Here is a 20,000-nt window from a genome sequence, read left to right on the forward strand (position 1 = left end):
AAAGCCATTATCGGATATCTCTAATGATAACAATAAAAATAAGAGTTGATTGAGCTACATCATTTTAGTTTCTGTTATGTTTCGCTGTATGTATGCAGAGACGGCAGGCAAGTGCAGAAAAGAAGCCCCCTTAATTAGGGAAACGCAGGCAACACAAAAACAAGAGTGTGCAGCTGCAAAACAGGCGTATGAAGCGCAAAACAAGCAAATGTACAGCGTTGATGCACAGAGGAGTGGTGGCAAATGGAGGCAAACAGGATGTGGGAGAAAAATTAAGAGCGCTGGACAGGAAATAATAAAATAAACTAATAATAACTGCCATGTGTTTTAAGGCAGTGTTTTTCAACCACTGTGCCGTGGCACACTAGAGATATTGTCTGGTGTGCCGTGGGAAATTATGCAACTTCACCTAATTGGTGCAATAATTATAATAATGCGCCGTTGTCTTGTAGAGCTTGTAGGATAACCATGTAATACTCCATATCAGTAGGTGGCAGCAGGTAGTTCATTGCTTTGTAGACGTTGGAACGCGTCGAGGATGGTATATCGTGATCCCAACATGCAGAGCACAGCGGGAGACAGCGTGCAGGTAAAAAGGTATGTAACGCTTAAACCAAAAATGAACAAAAGGCAAGTCCCGCTAGGAAAAGGCACTGAAGCATAGGGATGGCTGTGCAAAACCAAAGTAAAACTGAACTGGCTACAATGTAAACAAAAACAGAATGCTGGACGACAGCAAAAACTTACAGCGTGGGGAGCAGACGGCGTCCACAAAGCATATTCGTACATGACATGACGATCAACAACGTCCCCACAAAGAAGGATAGCGTACGCACAACTTGAATAGTCTTGATTGCGAAAACACAGCATGTGCGGGCAATAGCGCTCAAAGGAAGGCGTGAAACTGCTACAGGAGAACATCAACAAAACAGGAAGGGTCACCAAAATAACAGCGCAAGACAGGAACTAGAGCACTACACACAGGAAAACAACAACAAACTCAAAATAAGGCACGACAACCTGGTGGAGTTTCATTTTTTAACCCTTTCTGCTGGTGGTGTGCCTCCGTATTTTTTTTATGAAAAAAATGTGCCTTGGCTCAAAAAAGGTTGAAAAACACTGATTTAAGGGATCTCGAATGGACAAAAAAAGAACAAAGTGGCCCATACAGCCTTCAACTTTTCTGTAAGCACACCACACGGTTATTCATGAATACGTACAACACAGCGGCAGCAGAACCAAAGTTGCAATAGCAAACTGCTCAGTCAGCATTAAAGGCCTACTGAAAGCCACTACTACCGACCACGCAGTCTGATACTTTATATATCAATGATGAAATGTTAACATTGCAACACATGCCAATACGGCCGGGTTAACTTATAAAGTGCAATTTTAAATTTCCCGGGAAACTTCCGGTTGAAAATGTCTAGATATGATGACGTTTGCGCGTGACGTCAATGGTTGAAGTGGAAGTATTGGGACACCATTGTATCCCAATACAAACAGCTCTGTTTTCATCGCAAAATTCCACAGTATTCTGGACATCTGTGTTGGTGAATCTTTTGCAATTTGTTTAATGAACAATGGAGACTGCAAAGAAGAAAGCTGTAGGTGGTATTAGTGTATTAGCGGCTGGCTGCAGCAACACAACCAGGAGGACTTTGAGTTGGATAGCAGACGCGCTATCCGACGCTAGCCGCCGACCGTATCGATGATCGGTGAAGTCCTTCGTCGCGCCGTCGATCGCTGGAACGCAGGTGAGCACGGGTGTTGATGAGCAGATGAGGGCTGGCGTAGGTGGATAGCTAATGTTTTAAGCATAGCTCTGTGAGGTCCCGTAGCTAAGTTAGCTTCAATGGCGTCGATAGCAACAGCATTGTTAAGCTTTGCCAGGCTGGAAAGCATTAAACGTGTATTTACATGTCCATGGTTTAATAGTATTGTTGATTTTCTGTCTATCCTTCCAGTCAGGGGTTTATTTCTTTTGTTTCTATCTGCAGTTAAGCCCGATGCTATCACGTTAGCTCCGTAGCTAAAGTGCTTCACCGATGTATTGTCGTGTAGATAAAAGTCACTGTGAATGTCCATTTCGCGTTCTTGACTCTCATTTTCAAGAGGATATAGTATCCGAGGTGGTTTAAAATACAAATCCGTGATCCACAATAGAAAAAGGAGAAAGTGTGGAATCCAATGAGCCCTTGTACCTAAGTTACGGTCAGAGCGAAAAAAGATACGTCCTGCACTGCACTCTCGTCCTTCACTCTCACGTGCCTCATCCACGAATCTTTCATCCTCGCTCAAATTAACGGGGTAATCGTCGCTTTCTCGGTCCGAATCGCTCTCGCTGCTGGTGTAAACAATGGGGAAATGTGAGGAGCCCTTCAACCTGCGACGTCACGCTACTTCCGGTACAGGCAAGGCTTTTTTTTTATCAGCGACCAAAAGTTGCGAACTTTATCGCCGATGTTCTCTACTAAATCCTTTCAGCAAAAATATGGCAATATCGCGAAATGATCAAGTATGACACATAGAATGGATCTGCTATCCCCGTTTAAATAAGAACATTTCATTTCAGTAGGCCTTTAAGGGATCTCGAATGGACAAAAAAGAACAAAGTGGCCCATACAGCCTTCAACTTTTCTGTAAGCACACCACACGGTTATTCATGAATACATACAACACAGCGGCAGCAGAACCAAAGTTGTAATAGCAAACTGCTCAGTCAGCATTAATAGCACTGATGAGTTGGTGTTAAACTACTGTGTGGCATAGTGTAACATGCATGGCTTTAACACCAACAGCCCACATTTTAAAGTGCATGCAGAGCTAGATGAAGCTCATCATGCTTTAAATGCAACTAATGCCATCTTGTGAAGTTCATAAAAACATCAGTTTTTTTAAATTTCCTTGTACTTTTTAAGTGCAATGACATTGAAGTTATATTATATTGTAATAAAAAATGAATACAAATTTTGAGGGTTTTTGTGGTCTCACAATAAGAACTTACCGTATTTTACGGACCATTTCTAAATTAAAAACACTTCCTTGTGGTGTACATAACATGTAATGGTGGTTCTTTTGTCAAAATCAGTCATATTATTATTTATTTTGTTCTAAATGTAAAACCAACTACATAACGTGTAATGTTGGTTGTTAGGTCAAAATGTTACATAGATGATGTTTTACAGATCATCTTCAAGTCGCTTTCTGACAGTCGCTTCAGGATGCGCCGTTTTGTGGGCGGTCTTATTTACGAGGCTCACCTTCGGCAGCGTCTTTTCTCCGTCATCTTTGTTGTAGCGGTGTAGCGTGCAAGGACGGGAGTGGAAGAAGTGTCAAAAGATGGAGCTAACTGTTTTAATGACATTCAACAACAATGTGTCCCGTGAAAAACCGTCCGACCGGAACACTAATAACTAAAGTTCCTTGGGTGAATAATGTAAACTCACTACACCGGTATGTTTTAGCGCTTTCATGGCGAGTTTACTGACAGATATAAGTAAGAACTTTACACTACTTTATATTAGAAATGGCACACTGACAAAGCTTAACCTATTGTTACTATAACAATCTACAAGGTTAAGGTTGCTTCTCTTTCTTCCCCTCCATTTTTCTGCATTCTTTCGTATCTCAAGTTATCATTACGTATATGTATTGTTGCATTTGAACAATTGTATTGTTGATAATAAAGGTAAAGTACTGGTATTGTTTATTATCAATAGCACTATTTCTATTGGTATTCATATTGCTCCATTTTTAGTGTAATAATGCTCATTGTCATTTCTGTATTTTTTTTTTTTTTTTTTAATTTTCGCTAACTGCTTATTTGCTATTACTTTTACCATCATATTTGTACATGTCGTATTTGCTGATGTTGCTCTGTTGTTGTTGTTGTTGTGTTTGCTGTTGTTGTTTTTGTCTCTCTGTCTAATCCCCCTCTTGTCCCCACAATTCCCCCCTCTGTCTTCCTTTTTCTCTCTTTCTATCCCCTCCTGCTCCGGCCCGGCTGCACCAAATGATAATATAAATACATTTAATAAAGTCAAAATACAAGTAAGGCAACAAGAGAAGTATCCTACACTTCTCTTTTGTAAAGTAAATCTGAACAGCCGATATGGGCATCTACATCTGCTATATGATTTGCCCGAGAAGCTGGGCAGGACATTATAAAAAAAATAAATAAATAAATAAAAAATAAAAAAAATAAAAAAAATGGCAACAGCGCAGGACGAATGTCCCATAACAACAAGATAGAGAAAAAGAAGAAGCTTATCGACTACTACAAATGCGAGTACGCGCACATTTTCATGACTTATGCAGATCCCAAATACAGATCAGCGGGTACCAGAAGGTAAGAAAAGTCTCTTTTGCATAATATTGCGAAACAAAACGCCAGATAATATGTCTTACCTTATACACACACCATAATAATACTCGTATGTTGAAGCACAGTACAATTCATCAAGCGGTGCGGCTTCATAGCTTACCAAAGTCATGCTAAAACATTTTGATAGATTTTTGAGCGCCGTGTGTAATGTTCTATATTTTCAATAGAACATATAAAATGTTTGTGTTGTTTATTTGAGTCATATTGCAGTCCACACATATCTCTTTTGTGTGACTGCCATCTACTTGTCACACTTATCCATACTTGCCAACCCTCCCGAATTTTCCAGGAGACTCCCGAATTTCAGTGCCTCTCCCGAAAATCTCCCGGGGCAACCATTCTCCCGATTTCCAGTCGGACTTAAGGCACGCCCCCTCCAGGTCCGTGCGGACCTGAGTGAGGACAGCCTGTCGCATACTTGCCAACCCTCCCGAATTTTCCGGAAGACTCCCGAATTTCAGTGTCTCTCCCGAAAATCTCCCGGGGCAACCATTCTACGGAATTTCTCCCGATTTCCAGCCGGACTTGAGTGAGGACAGCCTGTCGTCACATCTGCTTGGCCAACCAAAAAGTAACCACAGAACACTATAGTGTAACCACACTATTACTTTTTGGTTGGCCAACGGTTTACGTTGTATTGCGCACCCTGACGGCAAGTGTGGGAGTCGGTTCTGAAGTATGAAGTAAAGAGACGTAACTTCGTCACCTCGCCTGGTTATTGACTCCAACCCAGAATATTACACTGCCCATACCTACGCTCCTTCAAAAGGCTGTGCTACTGGCTGCAAAGCATTGCACTTTCAAATACAACAATGAGTAGAGAGGAGTGTTATGTGTGTATATGTGTAAATAAATGAACACTGAAATTCAAGTATTTATTTTATTGATATGTATATATATATATATATATATATATATATATATATATATATATATATATATATATATATATATATATTGCTAGAATTCACTAAAAGTCAAGTATTTATTTTATTTATATATATATATATATAAGAAATACTTGAATTTCAGTTAATTCTAGCTATAAATATACTCCTTCCCCCTTAACCCCCCCCCCCAATCTCCCGAATTTGGAGGTCTCAAGGTTGCAAGTATGCACTTATCTTTACACCATGTACCAAATAAAATAGCTTTGAGGTCAGTAAGCACAACCAAAATTATTCCGTACATTAGGGAGTTTTGAGAAAAGGATTTTAAGTGCGCCTTATAGTCCGAAAAATACGGTTACGGAGTTACGGGGTACTTTTTCAGTGCATTGACGATAAAGTTATATTGTATTCTTTTCTGTCCACAGATCATTTTGAAACTGACCTTTCTTGATGTTGCGCAAGATGAACTCCAACTCGGGCAGCGTGTGGATGCTGGCCAGGTTGCCCTCCAACTTCTGGCACGTCTTGAGCGCCGCCTCCCAGTCGCTCTTCTCCGCGGTCATCTTGTAGCAGCCCGCCTGGAAGGCCTGCCAGCCCACGTCGCACTCGTACTTCTCGTCGTCGGCCCACGAGTCTGCGAGGACACCGAAGACCACGGCTCAGGTTCTAGAGCTGTGGGTTCGTACAGTAGGGTACCAGGAGTGGACTCGGTCTGACCAGTGGTGAAAGGGTCCAGGGTGGCGTTGGGCCTCTTCTTGCACACGTACGGAAGGGCGTCGGAACAGTCGCGATTTTGCCAACGACCCGACGACTCTGTCCTGATCACCACGCAGTTCTCCTCGTCTTCGTGGTTTGGTTGTTCTACAAGAGAGGAGGAGAACATCACTGAGGCAAATGTTCCTGAAGCGAAGATATTTCAACATATTTCGAACCTGGTTCCCAGTTGATATATTTGAGCGGCGAGGAGTCAGCCCACTGCCAGCCGCCGTTGATGTCCAGGTCATTGAGGCCGAGCCACAAGGCGGCACTGTAGCCTGTCAAAAAGCCTTCGCAAAGCAAAAGTTCAACTTGTCATGTCTTTTTTTCAAGGTACTTTATTCAATTTTATTAGGCAACGAACCAGAATTGGAAGACTTCACCATGAGAAACACGCACTGTAATTGTATGACTAATATTAATAAACTAAATACAATTTGTGATGGATTTTTTTTGGGGGGGTTTTGGAAATTATTTTTCTAATTAAAAAATATTTCCCACTGTGTTTTTTTGTGATTTTTTAAAATTTTTTTGTATTTGTATTTTAATTTTTTTTTTGAAGCTAGGGGGAGGGGGGAGTGCAGGGGGGACAAAAAAAAGAAAAAAGTGTTTTTTCTCAGTGCCTGTATTATGATTTCCCTATCAAATGAATAAATAAATGTTGTTTTTTTTAAACAGCCAGTTAAAGGCCTACTGAAATGATTTTTTTTTATTCAAACGGGAATAGCAGATCCATTCTATGTGTCATACTTGATCATTTCGCGATATTGCCATATTTTTGCTGAAAGGATTTAGTAGAGAAAATCGACGATAAAGTTCGCAACTTTTGCTGCTGATAAAAAAAGCCTTGCCTGTACCGGAAGTAGCGTGACGTCACAGGAGCTAGTATTCCTCACAATTCCCCGTTGTTTACAATGGAGCGAGAGATTCGGAGCGACAAAGCGACGATTACCCCATTAATTTGAGCGAGGATGAAAGATTCGTAGATGAGGAACGTTAGAGTGAAGAACTAGAGAGGCAGTGATGGACGTATCTTTTTTCGCTCTGACCGTAACTTAGGTACAAGCTGGCTCATTGGATTCCACATTCTCTCCTTTTTCTATTGTGGATCACGGATTTGTATTTCAAACCACCTCGGATACTATATCCTCTTGAAAATGAGAGTCGAGCACGCGAAATGGACATTTAAAGTGACTTTTATCCCCACGACAATACATCGGTGACACACTTAGCTACTGAGCAAACGTGATAGCATCGTTCTCAAATGAAGATAGAAACAAAAGAAATAAACCCCTGACTGGAAGGATAGACAGAAGATCAACAATACTATTAAACCATGTACATGTAACTACACGGTTAAAAATTCTCAGCCTGGTAAGGCTTAACAATGCTGTTGCTAACGACGCTAAGGCTAATTTATCAACTTAGCAACCGGACCTCACAGAACTATGATAAAAACATTAGCGCTCTACCTACGCCAGCCAGCCCTCATCTTCCCATCAACAGCCGTGCTCACCTGCGTTCCAGCGATCGACGGCGCGACGAAGGACTTCATCCGTGGGTTTGGCGGCAATCATCGGCTAGGCGTAGTAAGTAGTCCTTGTTGTGTTGCTGTAAGTATTGTACTTAGCCGCTAATACACCGATCGATCCCACCTACAACGTTGTTCATTAAACAAATTGCAAAAGATTCACCAACACAGATGTCCAGAATACTGTGGAATTTTGTCGAAGAAAACAAGAGGTTTTTGTATCGGGTCGATGGGGTACAACCACTTCCGTGGATTTTGTGACGTCACGCGCATAAATCATATCCAAAGGAGTTTTTCAACCGGAAGTGTGGTGGGAATTTTAAAATTGCACTTTATAAGTTAACCCGGCCGTATTGGCATGTGTTTCAATGTTAAGATTTCATCATTGATATATAAACTATCAGACTGCGTGGTCGGTAGTAGTGGGTTTCAGTAGGCCTTTAAAGTGTTCATATTAACAGTTTTATATCATTATATAATTATGAATGCCATGATGATAATACAATATTATTATTATAATAGTATTAAATGTACACTTTTCAAAATACATCAATTTAATGTTGTTGAGAGAGTAAATATTAGAAATATATATTTTCAAAATAAACAACTAGAGTGATTCTCAAACTGTGGGTACATGCCCAATCACTTGATTAAAGTGCACTGTTTTATATTCCTATATTGAAACAGTGTATTAAATACACTTGTTAAATAAAACCTCTGCCTTGTTTTTAATGAATACTTTGGCCTACTACGTTACTGTATTTTAATGTTGGTATTTTATGAGGTGGTACTTGGTGAAAAAGGTTTGAGAACCACTGTGCTACTGTATTTTAAGGCCAAAGAACCAAATGATTCTACAAAAAATATAAACCAATAGCAGGTGTGAATAGGTATATTTGTCTTTCTTGTATGAATTTTATTCTTGAAAATTATCATATTAGGATTTAAATCACATCATCATATATTTTGTATTATTGATCAAATATTAATATAAGTGATAATCAAATTGTTGTGTAATTTTATATGGGTCTGGCTTTTTTTTCTTTTTTTTTTAAATAACAGCCAGTTAAGGTTTTATCATATCATTTTTGTATATAATTATTTTAAGGCCAAAGAACCAAATGATTCTACAAAAAATATAAACCAATAGCAGGTGTGAATAGGTATATTTGTCTTTCTTTTATGAATTCTATTCTTGAAAATTATCATATTAGGATTTAAATCACATCATCATATATTTTGTATTATTGATCAAATATTAATATAAGTGATAATCAAATTGTTGTGTAATTTGATATGGGTCTGGCTTTTTTTTCTTTTTTTTTTTTAAATAACAGCCAGTTAAGGTTTTATCATATCATTTTTGTATATAATTATTTAATCATTATCTAATTGTGGATTAAATGATAATAAAATATTAGTATTATTATCATTGTTGTAATGGTATTAATTGTAATTTTTTTTAAATATATGTATTTAATTTGATTAGATTTTTTTGGTTGAGAGAGTAAATACATAATAAATATCATAATAAAAATATATTTTCAAAATAGAGTACCGTATTATTTTAAGGCCAAATAATCAAATGATTATATATATATATATATATATATATATATATATATATATATATATATATATATATATATATATATATATATATTTTTTTTTTTTTTTTTTTTTTTTTTTTTTAATTAATAGCACATGTAAATAAGTATTTTTTTTTTTGTGAATATTATCATATTAGGATTTAAATCACTTCTTCATATATTTTGTACTATAAATGAAATTATAACAGTGATAATCATATTGCTGTTGTTTATTTGTGGTCTGGCAATTGTTTTTAAATAATAGGCAATTAAAGTTTTCTTACATAATTTTTTATATAATTAATTAATCATTATTTGATTATTGTTGAAATGATAACATAATATTATTAATGTAAAAGCATTAATTGTAATTGTTTTTTAAGTATATTTATTTATTTTGAATTTTTTTTGGGTTGAGAGAGTAAATAAATAATATAAAAAATATATATTTTCAAAATAGACTACTGGATCATTTTAAGGCCAAAGAACCAGAGGATTCTCCAAAAAATATATATCAATAGCAAGTGTGAATAGGTATACTTTTTTCCATTTATTAATTTATTGCTCAAATATTATCATATTAGGATTTAATTAATGTCATCATATATTTGTTATCATTGATGAAATAACAACAATGGTAATCATTTTAATAATAATAATAATAATAATAATAATGTTTCCTGTTAAATGTTATACAGTATATATACTGCATGTCTCATTATTTTTAATTAAAAGTTTTATAATAATAAATAGTCAAAATAGAAAACTCAAAATAATATACTAATAATATATTAAGATTATACTAGGATTTAAATCACTTCATCATATATGTGTAATAGAAAAGAAGAACAAAAAGAGTTTCCTGTTTAAAATGTGTTTAAATATATACTAAATGTATAATAATGTTCCACATTTTTGAAAAATAATCAAAGTTGATTAGAGTGTTGATTAACTAAAACTATCTCTCTCTATATATATTTTTAATTTTTTTAACTATGCCTCTTTACAGTATTAAGTATTATAAGTGTAAAAATTCCATGAGTCAGTGTAAATGGAAATTTACTGATGGTGGTAATAACATTTCATAAAATAGTCCAAATGAGTTCAAGTCTGGAAACAATTAGTCAAAAACAATGACATCCAAAAAGTGGGCGTCGTCCTCCTGGCACATTTTTTTCATCGATCTGGCGATTGAAAAGAGTGAACTGGTATTAAAGTTACCGTTGATGTAGGTCTGCTCGTGCAGCTTGGTGATGCTGAGAAGGTCGGCCCCCTGCTGCTGGCAGCTAATGCGGGCCTCGTTCCACGACAACGTGGCCTGGAAGTTAAACTGGTAGCAGCTGTCTGTCAGAGGGTCCTTGTCCCAGAATGTCTCGCAGCCGCCGCCTGATGCGACAGAAAAAAAGGACAATTCAAGCAAAAGTCATCCCGGGCAATCAGAATTAGACATCAACTCGGGAGGGAGGTCTCACTCATGACGGGACAGAAGCCCCAACGCTCGTCTGCAGCGTAGTCGTATGTGGTGGCGCACCACAAGTGGCCGTCCTCGCGGCCGATGCTGGTGCAGCTGTGGAACCACTGTCCATCGTACAGGAAGGGAAGGTAGCAGGGGCTGCCTTGAGCGTTGCCCTGGATGGTGTAGATCTCTGGTATTTGAAGATTTGTACAAGTTAGTGGAAGAATAGAATCTGTGCTTGTACTTCTTGTTTCAATCCGGCAAAACGCCATAAATGGTGACATAATTGAATCCACAAAACTTGGAAGTGGCTTTATTTACGAAGCACTATTGTAAATATCTAGGGGTGTAACGGTACACAAAAACTTTGGTTCGGTACGTACCTCGGTTTAGAGGTCACGGTTCGGTTCATTTTTGGTACAGTAAGAAAACAACAAAATATAAATGTTTTGGTTATTTATTTTTCAATAAATAACTAATTGTAATCAATGGCTTTATCCTTTTAACATTGGGAACACTATAATAATTCTGCCCATGTTAATCAACATTAAACTGCCTCAAGTTGTTGCTCAGATTAAATAAAATGACAAAACTTTTCTTCTACATATAAAAAGTGCAACATTAAACAGTTTCAAGTCAACTCATCATGCTTAATTTATTACAGCATTTGGGAAGCCTGCAGTTGATTTTTATTATGTAATTGTTATATTTTTATCAACATGTGATAGCAGGAACCCTGCCATTCAAAACTAGGCTGCTGCATTACTAATGATTAATGTAACTATAGCTGAAAAAATAGTACAATAGCAATAGGAGAGACTATTCATCCCTGAACACCATGGAGCTGATGTAGGCTTTATGATGCAGTTACATTATTATATCAACTATCAGAGACAGAAACTCTTCATTTAACATAATGTCCTTTTTTGCTGCTTCAACAAAGCTCAATCAACACAGCAAAAGGTAAAGTGAAATAACAGACAGACAGGGCTTTGCTGTCCGTAACACACACACACACACACACACACCGCAAAATGAGCTAACGTTACGCTAAAAGCGAATTAGCCTTCATCTCAAGCCAGGACTACGAGCGAGCTGAGCTGCCGTTTAGGTTTCTAGAAGGTCAACGGGCTCATAATGATGTTACTAGTAGTTGAGTGGGAGGTGTTTATTATAATTTGAGGAGACTCCGCTGCCTGATGCTTACCTGCTAAACGCTAAGCACTGACTACATGCGCTCTGAATACGCACTGCTGATTGGCTGTTACTGCTCTGCGTGTAACCAATCAGATGGCTGTGTGGGTGGGACAATGCTGGGTGCTGTGTAGAGTACTGACAGAGACAGGCAGAAGGAAGCGGAGCAGCTTGTTAAGACTTTAGCTTAGGCAGTTACTTAATATGTTCCTTGTGGAAACTCGTTCGGTACACCTCCGAACCGAACCCCCCGAACCGAACCCCCCGTACCGAAACGGTTCAGTACAAATACACGCACCGTTACACCCCTATAAATATCTCATTTATCGGGTCATTGTTTTCTCACGACATTGAATGTGAAATTAAAAAAGACAACTCTCGTCTGAGAGCATGGTAATACCCTAAGTCGGGGGTCTGCAACTAGGTGTCTCGAGCCGCATGCCGCTCTTTAGCGCCACCCTGGTGGCTCCCTGGAGCTTTTTAAAAAATGTATGAAAATAGAAAAAAATATCTGAAAAATATACTTTTGTTTTATTATGGTTTCTTTAGAAGGATAAACATGACACAAACCTCCCTAACTGTTAGAAATCCCACTATTTATATTAAACATGATTCTCTGATGAGAGTATTTGGCAAGCGCCGCTTTGTCCTACTAATTTTGGCGGACCTTGAACTCACCGTAATTTGTTTACATGTATAACTTTCTTCAACGATGCAGAAAGACGTATTTTATAGAACTCATTCTTTGTCTAATTTTGTCCACCAAACATTTTGTGCTGTGCGTGAATGCACAAGGGTGAACTTTGTTGACGTTATTGACTTGTTATAGTGCTTATCAAGCATATTTGGTCAGTGCATGACTGCAAGCTAATCGATGCTAACATGCTATTTAGGCTAGCTGTATTTACATATTGCATCGTTTGTAGGTATATTTGAGCTCATTTTATTTCCTTCACCTATGTCCCGTGTGTATTTAATTTATACTTGCATGTCTCATGACACATTATCTGTACGTAATATTGGCTGCATTTCTGCCATGTTGTTCCAGACCACAGCAAACATAACACATCTTGCATAGATTGTTATAAATCCATTAGAAGTAGACAGCCCGCCATTTCCTTTAACTTGGACACACTCATCTTTACCTTTGGCCATTCTAAGCGAGTAATTTAGAGGAGTTATCTCACCTCCTGAGAAGCCTGCGTTTTTTACTAATGTTTTCCAATGTTGTAAAAATGTGTAGAATGAATTAAATCAACAGAAATGAAGCAACATTTCTGTCATAGAAGATTTGTGTCAGCCTGCGACAGTCATTTGGATAGCAGGCTAATATAGACACTTATATAGCATGTGTTGTCTTCATTTTAACACTTATATAAGACTTTTAAAGTCATTTTGATAGTAGGCTGATATAGCTAATATAGACACTTATATCATGTGTTGACTTCATTATAACACTTATATAAGACTTTTAAAGTCATTTGGAAAGTAGGCTAATAAAGCTAATATAGACACTTACATCATGTGTTGACTTCATTATAACACTTATAGAAGGCTCTTAATTTTTTTAACAGATTTTTTTATTATTATTTTTTTGTCTCTTTCAACATTTTGGGTTGCCGACCCCTGCCCTAAGTATTCATCCTCTGCAAGAGGGCGCATGCTCCAACACGTTTTGCATCGCATTAGAGTGAAACCCTTCTTGTTGGGACATGCCCTTTCTTGTACAGGATAAATATGTTGGATGATGCACCAGGCTCTCAGACTGCAGTAGAGCTGTGGTAAGTCTGTGAGCATGAACTGATGACGCCTGCTCAAATGAGAGAAAAAAAACCTCTTCAAAGAAAATCTAAACAACCCAGATGTGATGAATTAAATGCCATTAAAATACTGCAAATAATGACTACAAAAATGCACAATTGTTTTCTTTTGCATAGTTATTAATTATTTTCAGACCTCAAAATCCTCTAAGATTATTGCAGATATCAAAACGGAATTTAAGGAGTTGCTTTTAAACTTTTCCAATTATTAACCCAATGCAATATTTTTTGTTTTCTAAGAAATTACTTTTAATTTCTTTTAAATCACACATAAACATATATATTGTAAACTATTTACAAAACCCAAAACCAGTGAAGTTGGCACGTTGTGTAAATAGTAAATAAAACCAGAATACAATGATTTGCAAAACCATTTCAACCTATTGTCAATTGAATAGACTGCAAAGACAAGATACTTAACGTTCAAACTGGTAGACTTTATTTTTTGCAAATATTAGCTCATTTGGAATTTGATGCCTTCAACATGTTTCAAAAAAGTTGGCACGTGTGGCAAAAAAGACTGAGAAAGTTGAGGAATGCTCATCAAACACTTATTTGGAACATCCCACGGGTCAACAGGCTAATTGGGAACAGGTGGGTGCCATGGTTGGGTATAAAAGCAGCTTCCATGAAATGCCGAACGGCCGAAAACCAACATTGAACGCCCGTGACCTTCGATCCCTCAGGCGGTACTGCATCAAAAAGCGACATCAGTGTGTAAAGGATATCAACACTTCAGAAAACCACTGTCAGTAACTACAGTTTGTCGCTACATCTGTAAGTGCAAGTTAAAACTCTACTATGCAAAGCCAAAGCCATTTATCAACAACACCCAGAAACGCTTTGCTGGGTGCGAACTCATCTAGGATGGACTGATGCAAAGTGGAAAAGTGTTCTCTGGTCTGACGAGTCCATATTTCAAATTGTTTTTGGAAATTGTGGACGTTGTGTAATCCGGACCAAAGAGGAAAAGAACCATCCGGATTGTTATAAGCGCAAAGTTCAAATGTCAGCCTCTGTGATGGTTTTGGGGGTGTATTAGTGCCCAAGGCATGGGTAACTTACACATCTGTGGAGGCACCATTAATGCTGAAAGGTACATACAGGTTTTGGAGCAACATATGTTGCCATCCAATCAACGTCTTTTTCATGGACGCCCCTGCTTATTTCAGCGAGACAAAGCCAAGCCACATTCTGCATGTGGCTTCATAGTAAAAGAGTGTGGGTACTAGACTGGCCTGCCTGTAGTCCAGACCTGTCTCCCATTGAAAATGTGTGGCGCAATATGAAGCGTCAAATACCACAACTTAAGCTGCACATCAAGCAAGAATGGGAAAGAATTCCACCTGAAAAGCTTCAAAAATTGGTCTCCTCAGTTCCAAACATTTACTGAGTGTTGTTAAAAGGAAAGGCCATGTAACACAGTGGTAAAAATGCCACTGTGCCAACTTTATTTTTGCAATGTGTTGCTGCCAATAAATTCTAAGTTAATGATTCTTTATTTAATGATTATTATTTATTTAGTTTATAATTTTTTGTGATTAATCACATGAGTTAACTTATTTTTGCCAGTTCTAATTAAAACAGTGCAGTAATTTGACAATGAGCTCGGAGAATTTGCTTTCACACTAGTGTCCACTTTTAAATCTGTGTGGCATAAAACGAGTAAAACATCAATACGGTATTTGTTTTCTAAATTTTTGTTGAAACCATATGCTTTTTTTTATTTTTTATTACAAGGAACACTTAAAAGACATTTATAAAATCCCAAATTGATTCAATGTTATTGAATTGTTATTGAAAACGTGGCAACTTTTGCCGCAACTTTCTGAAAAAGTGACGCAAAAAAACAAAATCTTGCGCTTGCAGGTACCTAATGTTGTGGCCGTGCCTGTCCATTACAGCTGAGTGCAGTGCGAGTAAAAGGGCACGAGAGGGAGAAGCTGTGACTCAGACACACACACACACACACAAAAGAAAAAAACACACTTGAAAGCGTCCAAAGAAAAGTAGGGCAGACATATTTAGCGAAAGCGAGCAAAGATTTTCTCTCTGGCCTGACTAATATCCCGCCTGACCTCAGCGAGACACCCTGTGAAGTTTGCCGCTTGACAGTGTCGACGTAAACAGGCAGGAACATCAGGAGACGATCGCACATCTGCTATGAATTGTACGGAGATGTGATATTACTGTAAAAGTGCAAAAAATGATACTTTCAGCAAGCACCTGGTGTTAGACGTTGTATTTTAGTACGGTGTATGATATTACTACAGTAGTATGTTAGTCAGGGCTCAGATTGGATTATATTAGCACTTATTGAAAAATAATTTTAATAAATGGTGGTAAAAGTTCAGTTTTGTTGACGCTAAACTGTAATGATCATAATCATACATACTATATATAATAATATTCATAAACTTAGCAATTTTCTAAATAAAGGCCTTTCTTTTTTAAGTAAACAAAGCACAGTAACATGTCAACAAGGTCATGTTCATACATTTTGCAGTAAGGTGATATCAAGTATTTATGCTGAGTGGCCTGTACGTTTTTTGTTTTTTTTACTGCTCTTTTAGTGTTCAAGAAATACAGCGGAAGCTCTGAAACGCCTCTCAGGTCATACCGTTGGAATATGATCTGGAAAAACGTTGGTCTTTTTTACACTTTTGTGACAATTAATAAGGTTTCAAACATTTAAAAGGACATACAGGTGTGACTAACCTATTTTTACACTTGTATGACGGTTAATAATGAGAAAAAAAAACGAAAACACTAAGTTATTTTTACACTTGTATGACAGTTCCCGTCAAAAATACAATATAGTATTAATAGTGTTTACTCTTTTACACTGGTATGACAGTTAATTATTTTAAAAAAAATGTGGTAACAGTTGTCAACTTATTTTTACATTTGTGCGGCAGTTAATACCTTAAGCAGTGTTTCCCACACATTCATTTATTTGTGGTGGCCCGCCACGAAAGAATTAAGGCCGCCACAAACAAAAAAAAAAATTTAAAAACAATTTTTTTTTTTTTTTTGGTGTCCTGTCAACTTTCTCAGGCAAATCATATAGTTGATGTAGATGCCCATATCGGCTGTTCAGATTTACTTTACAAAAGAGAAGTGTAGGATCAAGATTTTTGTTGCTCTTTGTTCAGTGGATCAGATGTTTGATGAAGCTCTGTGTCTATCTACCACCACTACTGTTTTCTGTTTATTTGTTACTGACTGTGGCAGGACACCTCTGCCTCTGTTTCACTTTATGTTGCTGGTAAATAATATGGTTGTAGTAGTAGGCTAAAGTTAAATTATTTAGTATGCACTAATTAAAGGGGCAGAGCTTTAAGAGACATTTTAGCTTTTATATTTTTGTAAGTTATATTTTTTGTAAGAACCACAATTAATAAATATATTTCAGTGAATAACTTATTGTTCAAATCTGTATATAAATATGTACATAAAGTGTTGTAATTATATTGTAAAATGGATGGATGGATGGATGGATGGATGGATGGATGGATGGATGGATGGATGGATGGATGGACGTTTAAAACAAAACTGTTATTATTAATTAGTAAGTATACATTTTTTGAGCCTTTTAAGAGAAAATCATATCATTGTAGTAAATTATGCAAATTACTCGATGATGTCATGATGATCACGCCCATAGCCACGCCCCCACCGCCACAGGTATCTTGGCAGTTTATGGGAAACACTGCTTAAGAAATATACAAGATGTACATTTAACTGCGCTTAACTTATTTTAACAATTGTATCACAGTTAACGTAAAAAATACAATACAGTATACCATTATAGTGTTTACGTATTTTTTACACTTGTATGACAGTTAACGTAAAAATACAAATAACTATTTATAGTGTTTACTCTTTTTTTACACTTGTAAAAAAGTTAATATTGAAAAAGATAACAGTTGCTAACTTATTTGTACACTTGTTTGACAGTTTATAATAAAAAATATATACTTTAGATAAACTGTAAATTACGCTCAACTTATTTTTACACTTGTAGGACAGGTAATGTAAAAAATACAATTAACTATTGATAGTGTTTACTCTTTTTTTTACACTTGTACAAAAATGTATGAAGAAAGATAACAGTTGCTAACTTATTTTTACACTTGTATGACAGTAACGTTAAAATACTAATAACTATTGATAGTGTTTACTCTTTTTACACATGTAAAAAAGTTAATACTGAAAAGATAACAGTTGCTAACTTATTTGTTTATAATATCCAGTTTATAATTTAAAAAATATATATAAGATAAACTGTAAACTACGCTCAACTTATTTTTACACATGTATGACAGATAACGTAAAAATACAAATAACTATTGATAGTGTTTACTCTTTTTTTGCACTTGTACAAAAGTTAATATTGAAAAAAGTTAACAGCTGCTCACTTATTTCTATACTTGTTTGACAGTTAACGTAAATAATACAATATACTATTAATATTGTTTAACATATTTTTACACTTGCATAACAGTTAAGGTTGATTGATTGATATTAGGTTAGATATATATATATATATATATATGTATATATATATATATATATATATATATATATATATATATATATATATATATATATATATATATATATATATATATATATATATATATATATTATAGATGTATTAGATTGATTATATATTAGGGGCTGTGAATCGATTCGATTCGATTCTTGGGGGTAATGATTTGATTCAGAATTGGTTCAAAACTATTGTTGATTCTAAATTTATATTTTTTCAATAACGTTGGGTGCTAGTTCTACGATTAACTACATTCCTCCATAAAATATGCTGAAAACAAAAATGTTGTTGTACTTGTGCAACGACAATAAAGATCCATCCATCCATCAAATAGATAAACAGCGCTGATAAAATTTCATTTTACTGAAAAGAAAACTGGTTTTGTTTGATAAAATGCTACCCAAACATTTAATAACGTCAAATACAAATAAGGCAACAAAATAAGTATCCCACACTTCTCTTTTCTAAAGTAAACCTGTACAGCAGATATGATCATCTACACCAGGGGTGTCAAACTCATTTTAGATCGGGGGCCACATGGAGAAAAATCTACTCCCAAGTGGGCCGGACTGGTAAAATCAAGGCATGATAAATTAAAAATAAAGACAACTTCAAATTGTTTTCTTTGTTAAAAAATAGAACAAGCACATTCTGAAAATATACAAATCATAATGTTGTTGGTTTTTTTACACTTACATGTTGCGGTTAATAGCATTCTAGCTTTATTTGTCGTTATTTATACTTTCTGAATAAATGATGTGATAATGTTCATCAGTCAACTCTTTGGTGTTAATTTTCAATCTATCTAGATACAAAAAAATATATAAAAATCAAATTACAGGATGCTATTTATGTAGTTTGCTCATTTTCCTCGACTGATGTACTAACATCATGTGGTTTATTTTTTTACATATGTAGCATCATCTACCAAGATACAAAGAATTGCTATTAACTTTTGACCACGACTGTATATAAGATACTATTGATAGTATTTACACTTTTTTACACTTGTAGGACAGTTAATATTTGTTATAGTGTGACCTAAAACATTTCCTGTGCACTTAAAAGGTTTCATGATGACACTGGAACAGAATATATGCAGTGTTTCTATGTAAATAATGTGACTCATGTTCTAGAATAAATGGTGTGTGCGCTTGGAGGTTCTGGACTACTCACCGCGGTATGTTTTGGCGCACAAGTCCTGCACACCGCCGTGCAGAGACCACTTGGACGGCGCCGAGGCCGTGGAGGCGTTCCAAAACGAGGGCCACGGCAGGTAGTTATTGAGGTTTTCCAGCACTTGGCCACATCGCCAGGTCCAGCGCACCTTGGGGGGCTCGCGGTCACAGGTGTATACGCTAAGAGGGGAGCGCCCCGCGCCGCCGGCGGTGGCGTTCCCGGTGGTCAGGCCGAGGCACAGCGAGGAGCCCAGGTTGAAGAGGCGGCCCCGGGTGACCCACTTCCAGCGCTGGCTGGCCTCCTGACAGGACGTGGACAGGACCAGGGAGTGAGCCCGCGCCCCCAGGCATCCCTGGCTGCCCTCGTGGAAGAACGCAAAGTCATCCGAGTCCGGCGGCCCTGCAGAGGAGGACAACAGTCAATACTGTTGCATGCTGGCTCACATTGACGATCGATACCGTTCATTAATGGACACCATGATGGCGGGGAAGCAACACAATGAAATGATCCTCCATTAAGAAGATAAGGGCACAATAAAAAAAACATTACTTCTTTCTGATCTACTTGTGTGAATGCTCCAAAGCATTCACACATATGGTTTTCTACACCAAAATTCATCTATTTCTTCTTCAGATTTTGCTTC

At 36.8% G+C, this 20,000-nt stretch overlaps 1 protein-coding gene across 2 annotated transcripts in view; it reads right to left on the reverse strand.

Moving 5' to 3' along the window:
* Positions 1-20,000, reverse strand: part of mrc2 (mannose receptor, C type 2) — a 109,531-nt gene that overhangs the window by 61,904 nt on the left and 27,627 nt on the right. For both annotated transcript variants that reach the window (XM_062050073.1, XM_062050072.1), the window contains exons 2-7: positions 19,355-19,756; positions 10,626-10,799; positions 10,375-10,539; positions 6,210-6,323; positions 5,995-6,138; positions 5,720-5,911 (exon numbers count right to left, since the gene is read on the reverse strand). In XM_062050073.1, coding sequence (XP_061906057.1) covers positions 5,720-5,911; positions 5,995-6,138; positions 6,210-6,323; positions 10,375-10,539; positions 10,626-10,799; positions 19,355-19,756 — 1,191 coding nt within the window. The remainder of the gene's footprint in view (positions 1-5,719; positions 5,912-5,994; positions 6,139-6,209; positions 6,324-10,374; positions 10,540-10,625; positions 10,800-19,354; positions 19,757-20,000) is intronic.

Source organism: Entelurus aequoreus, linkage group LG06 (genome assembly GCF_033978785.1).
Source record: "Entelurus aequoreus isolate RoL-2023_Sb linkage group LG06, RoL_Eaeq_v1.1, whole genome shotgun sequence".
Lineage (NCBI taxonomy): Eukaryota > Metazoa > Chordata > Actinopteri > Syngnathiformes > Syngnathidae > Entelurus > Entelurus aequoreus.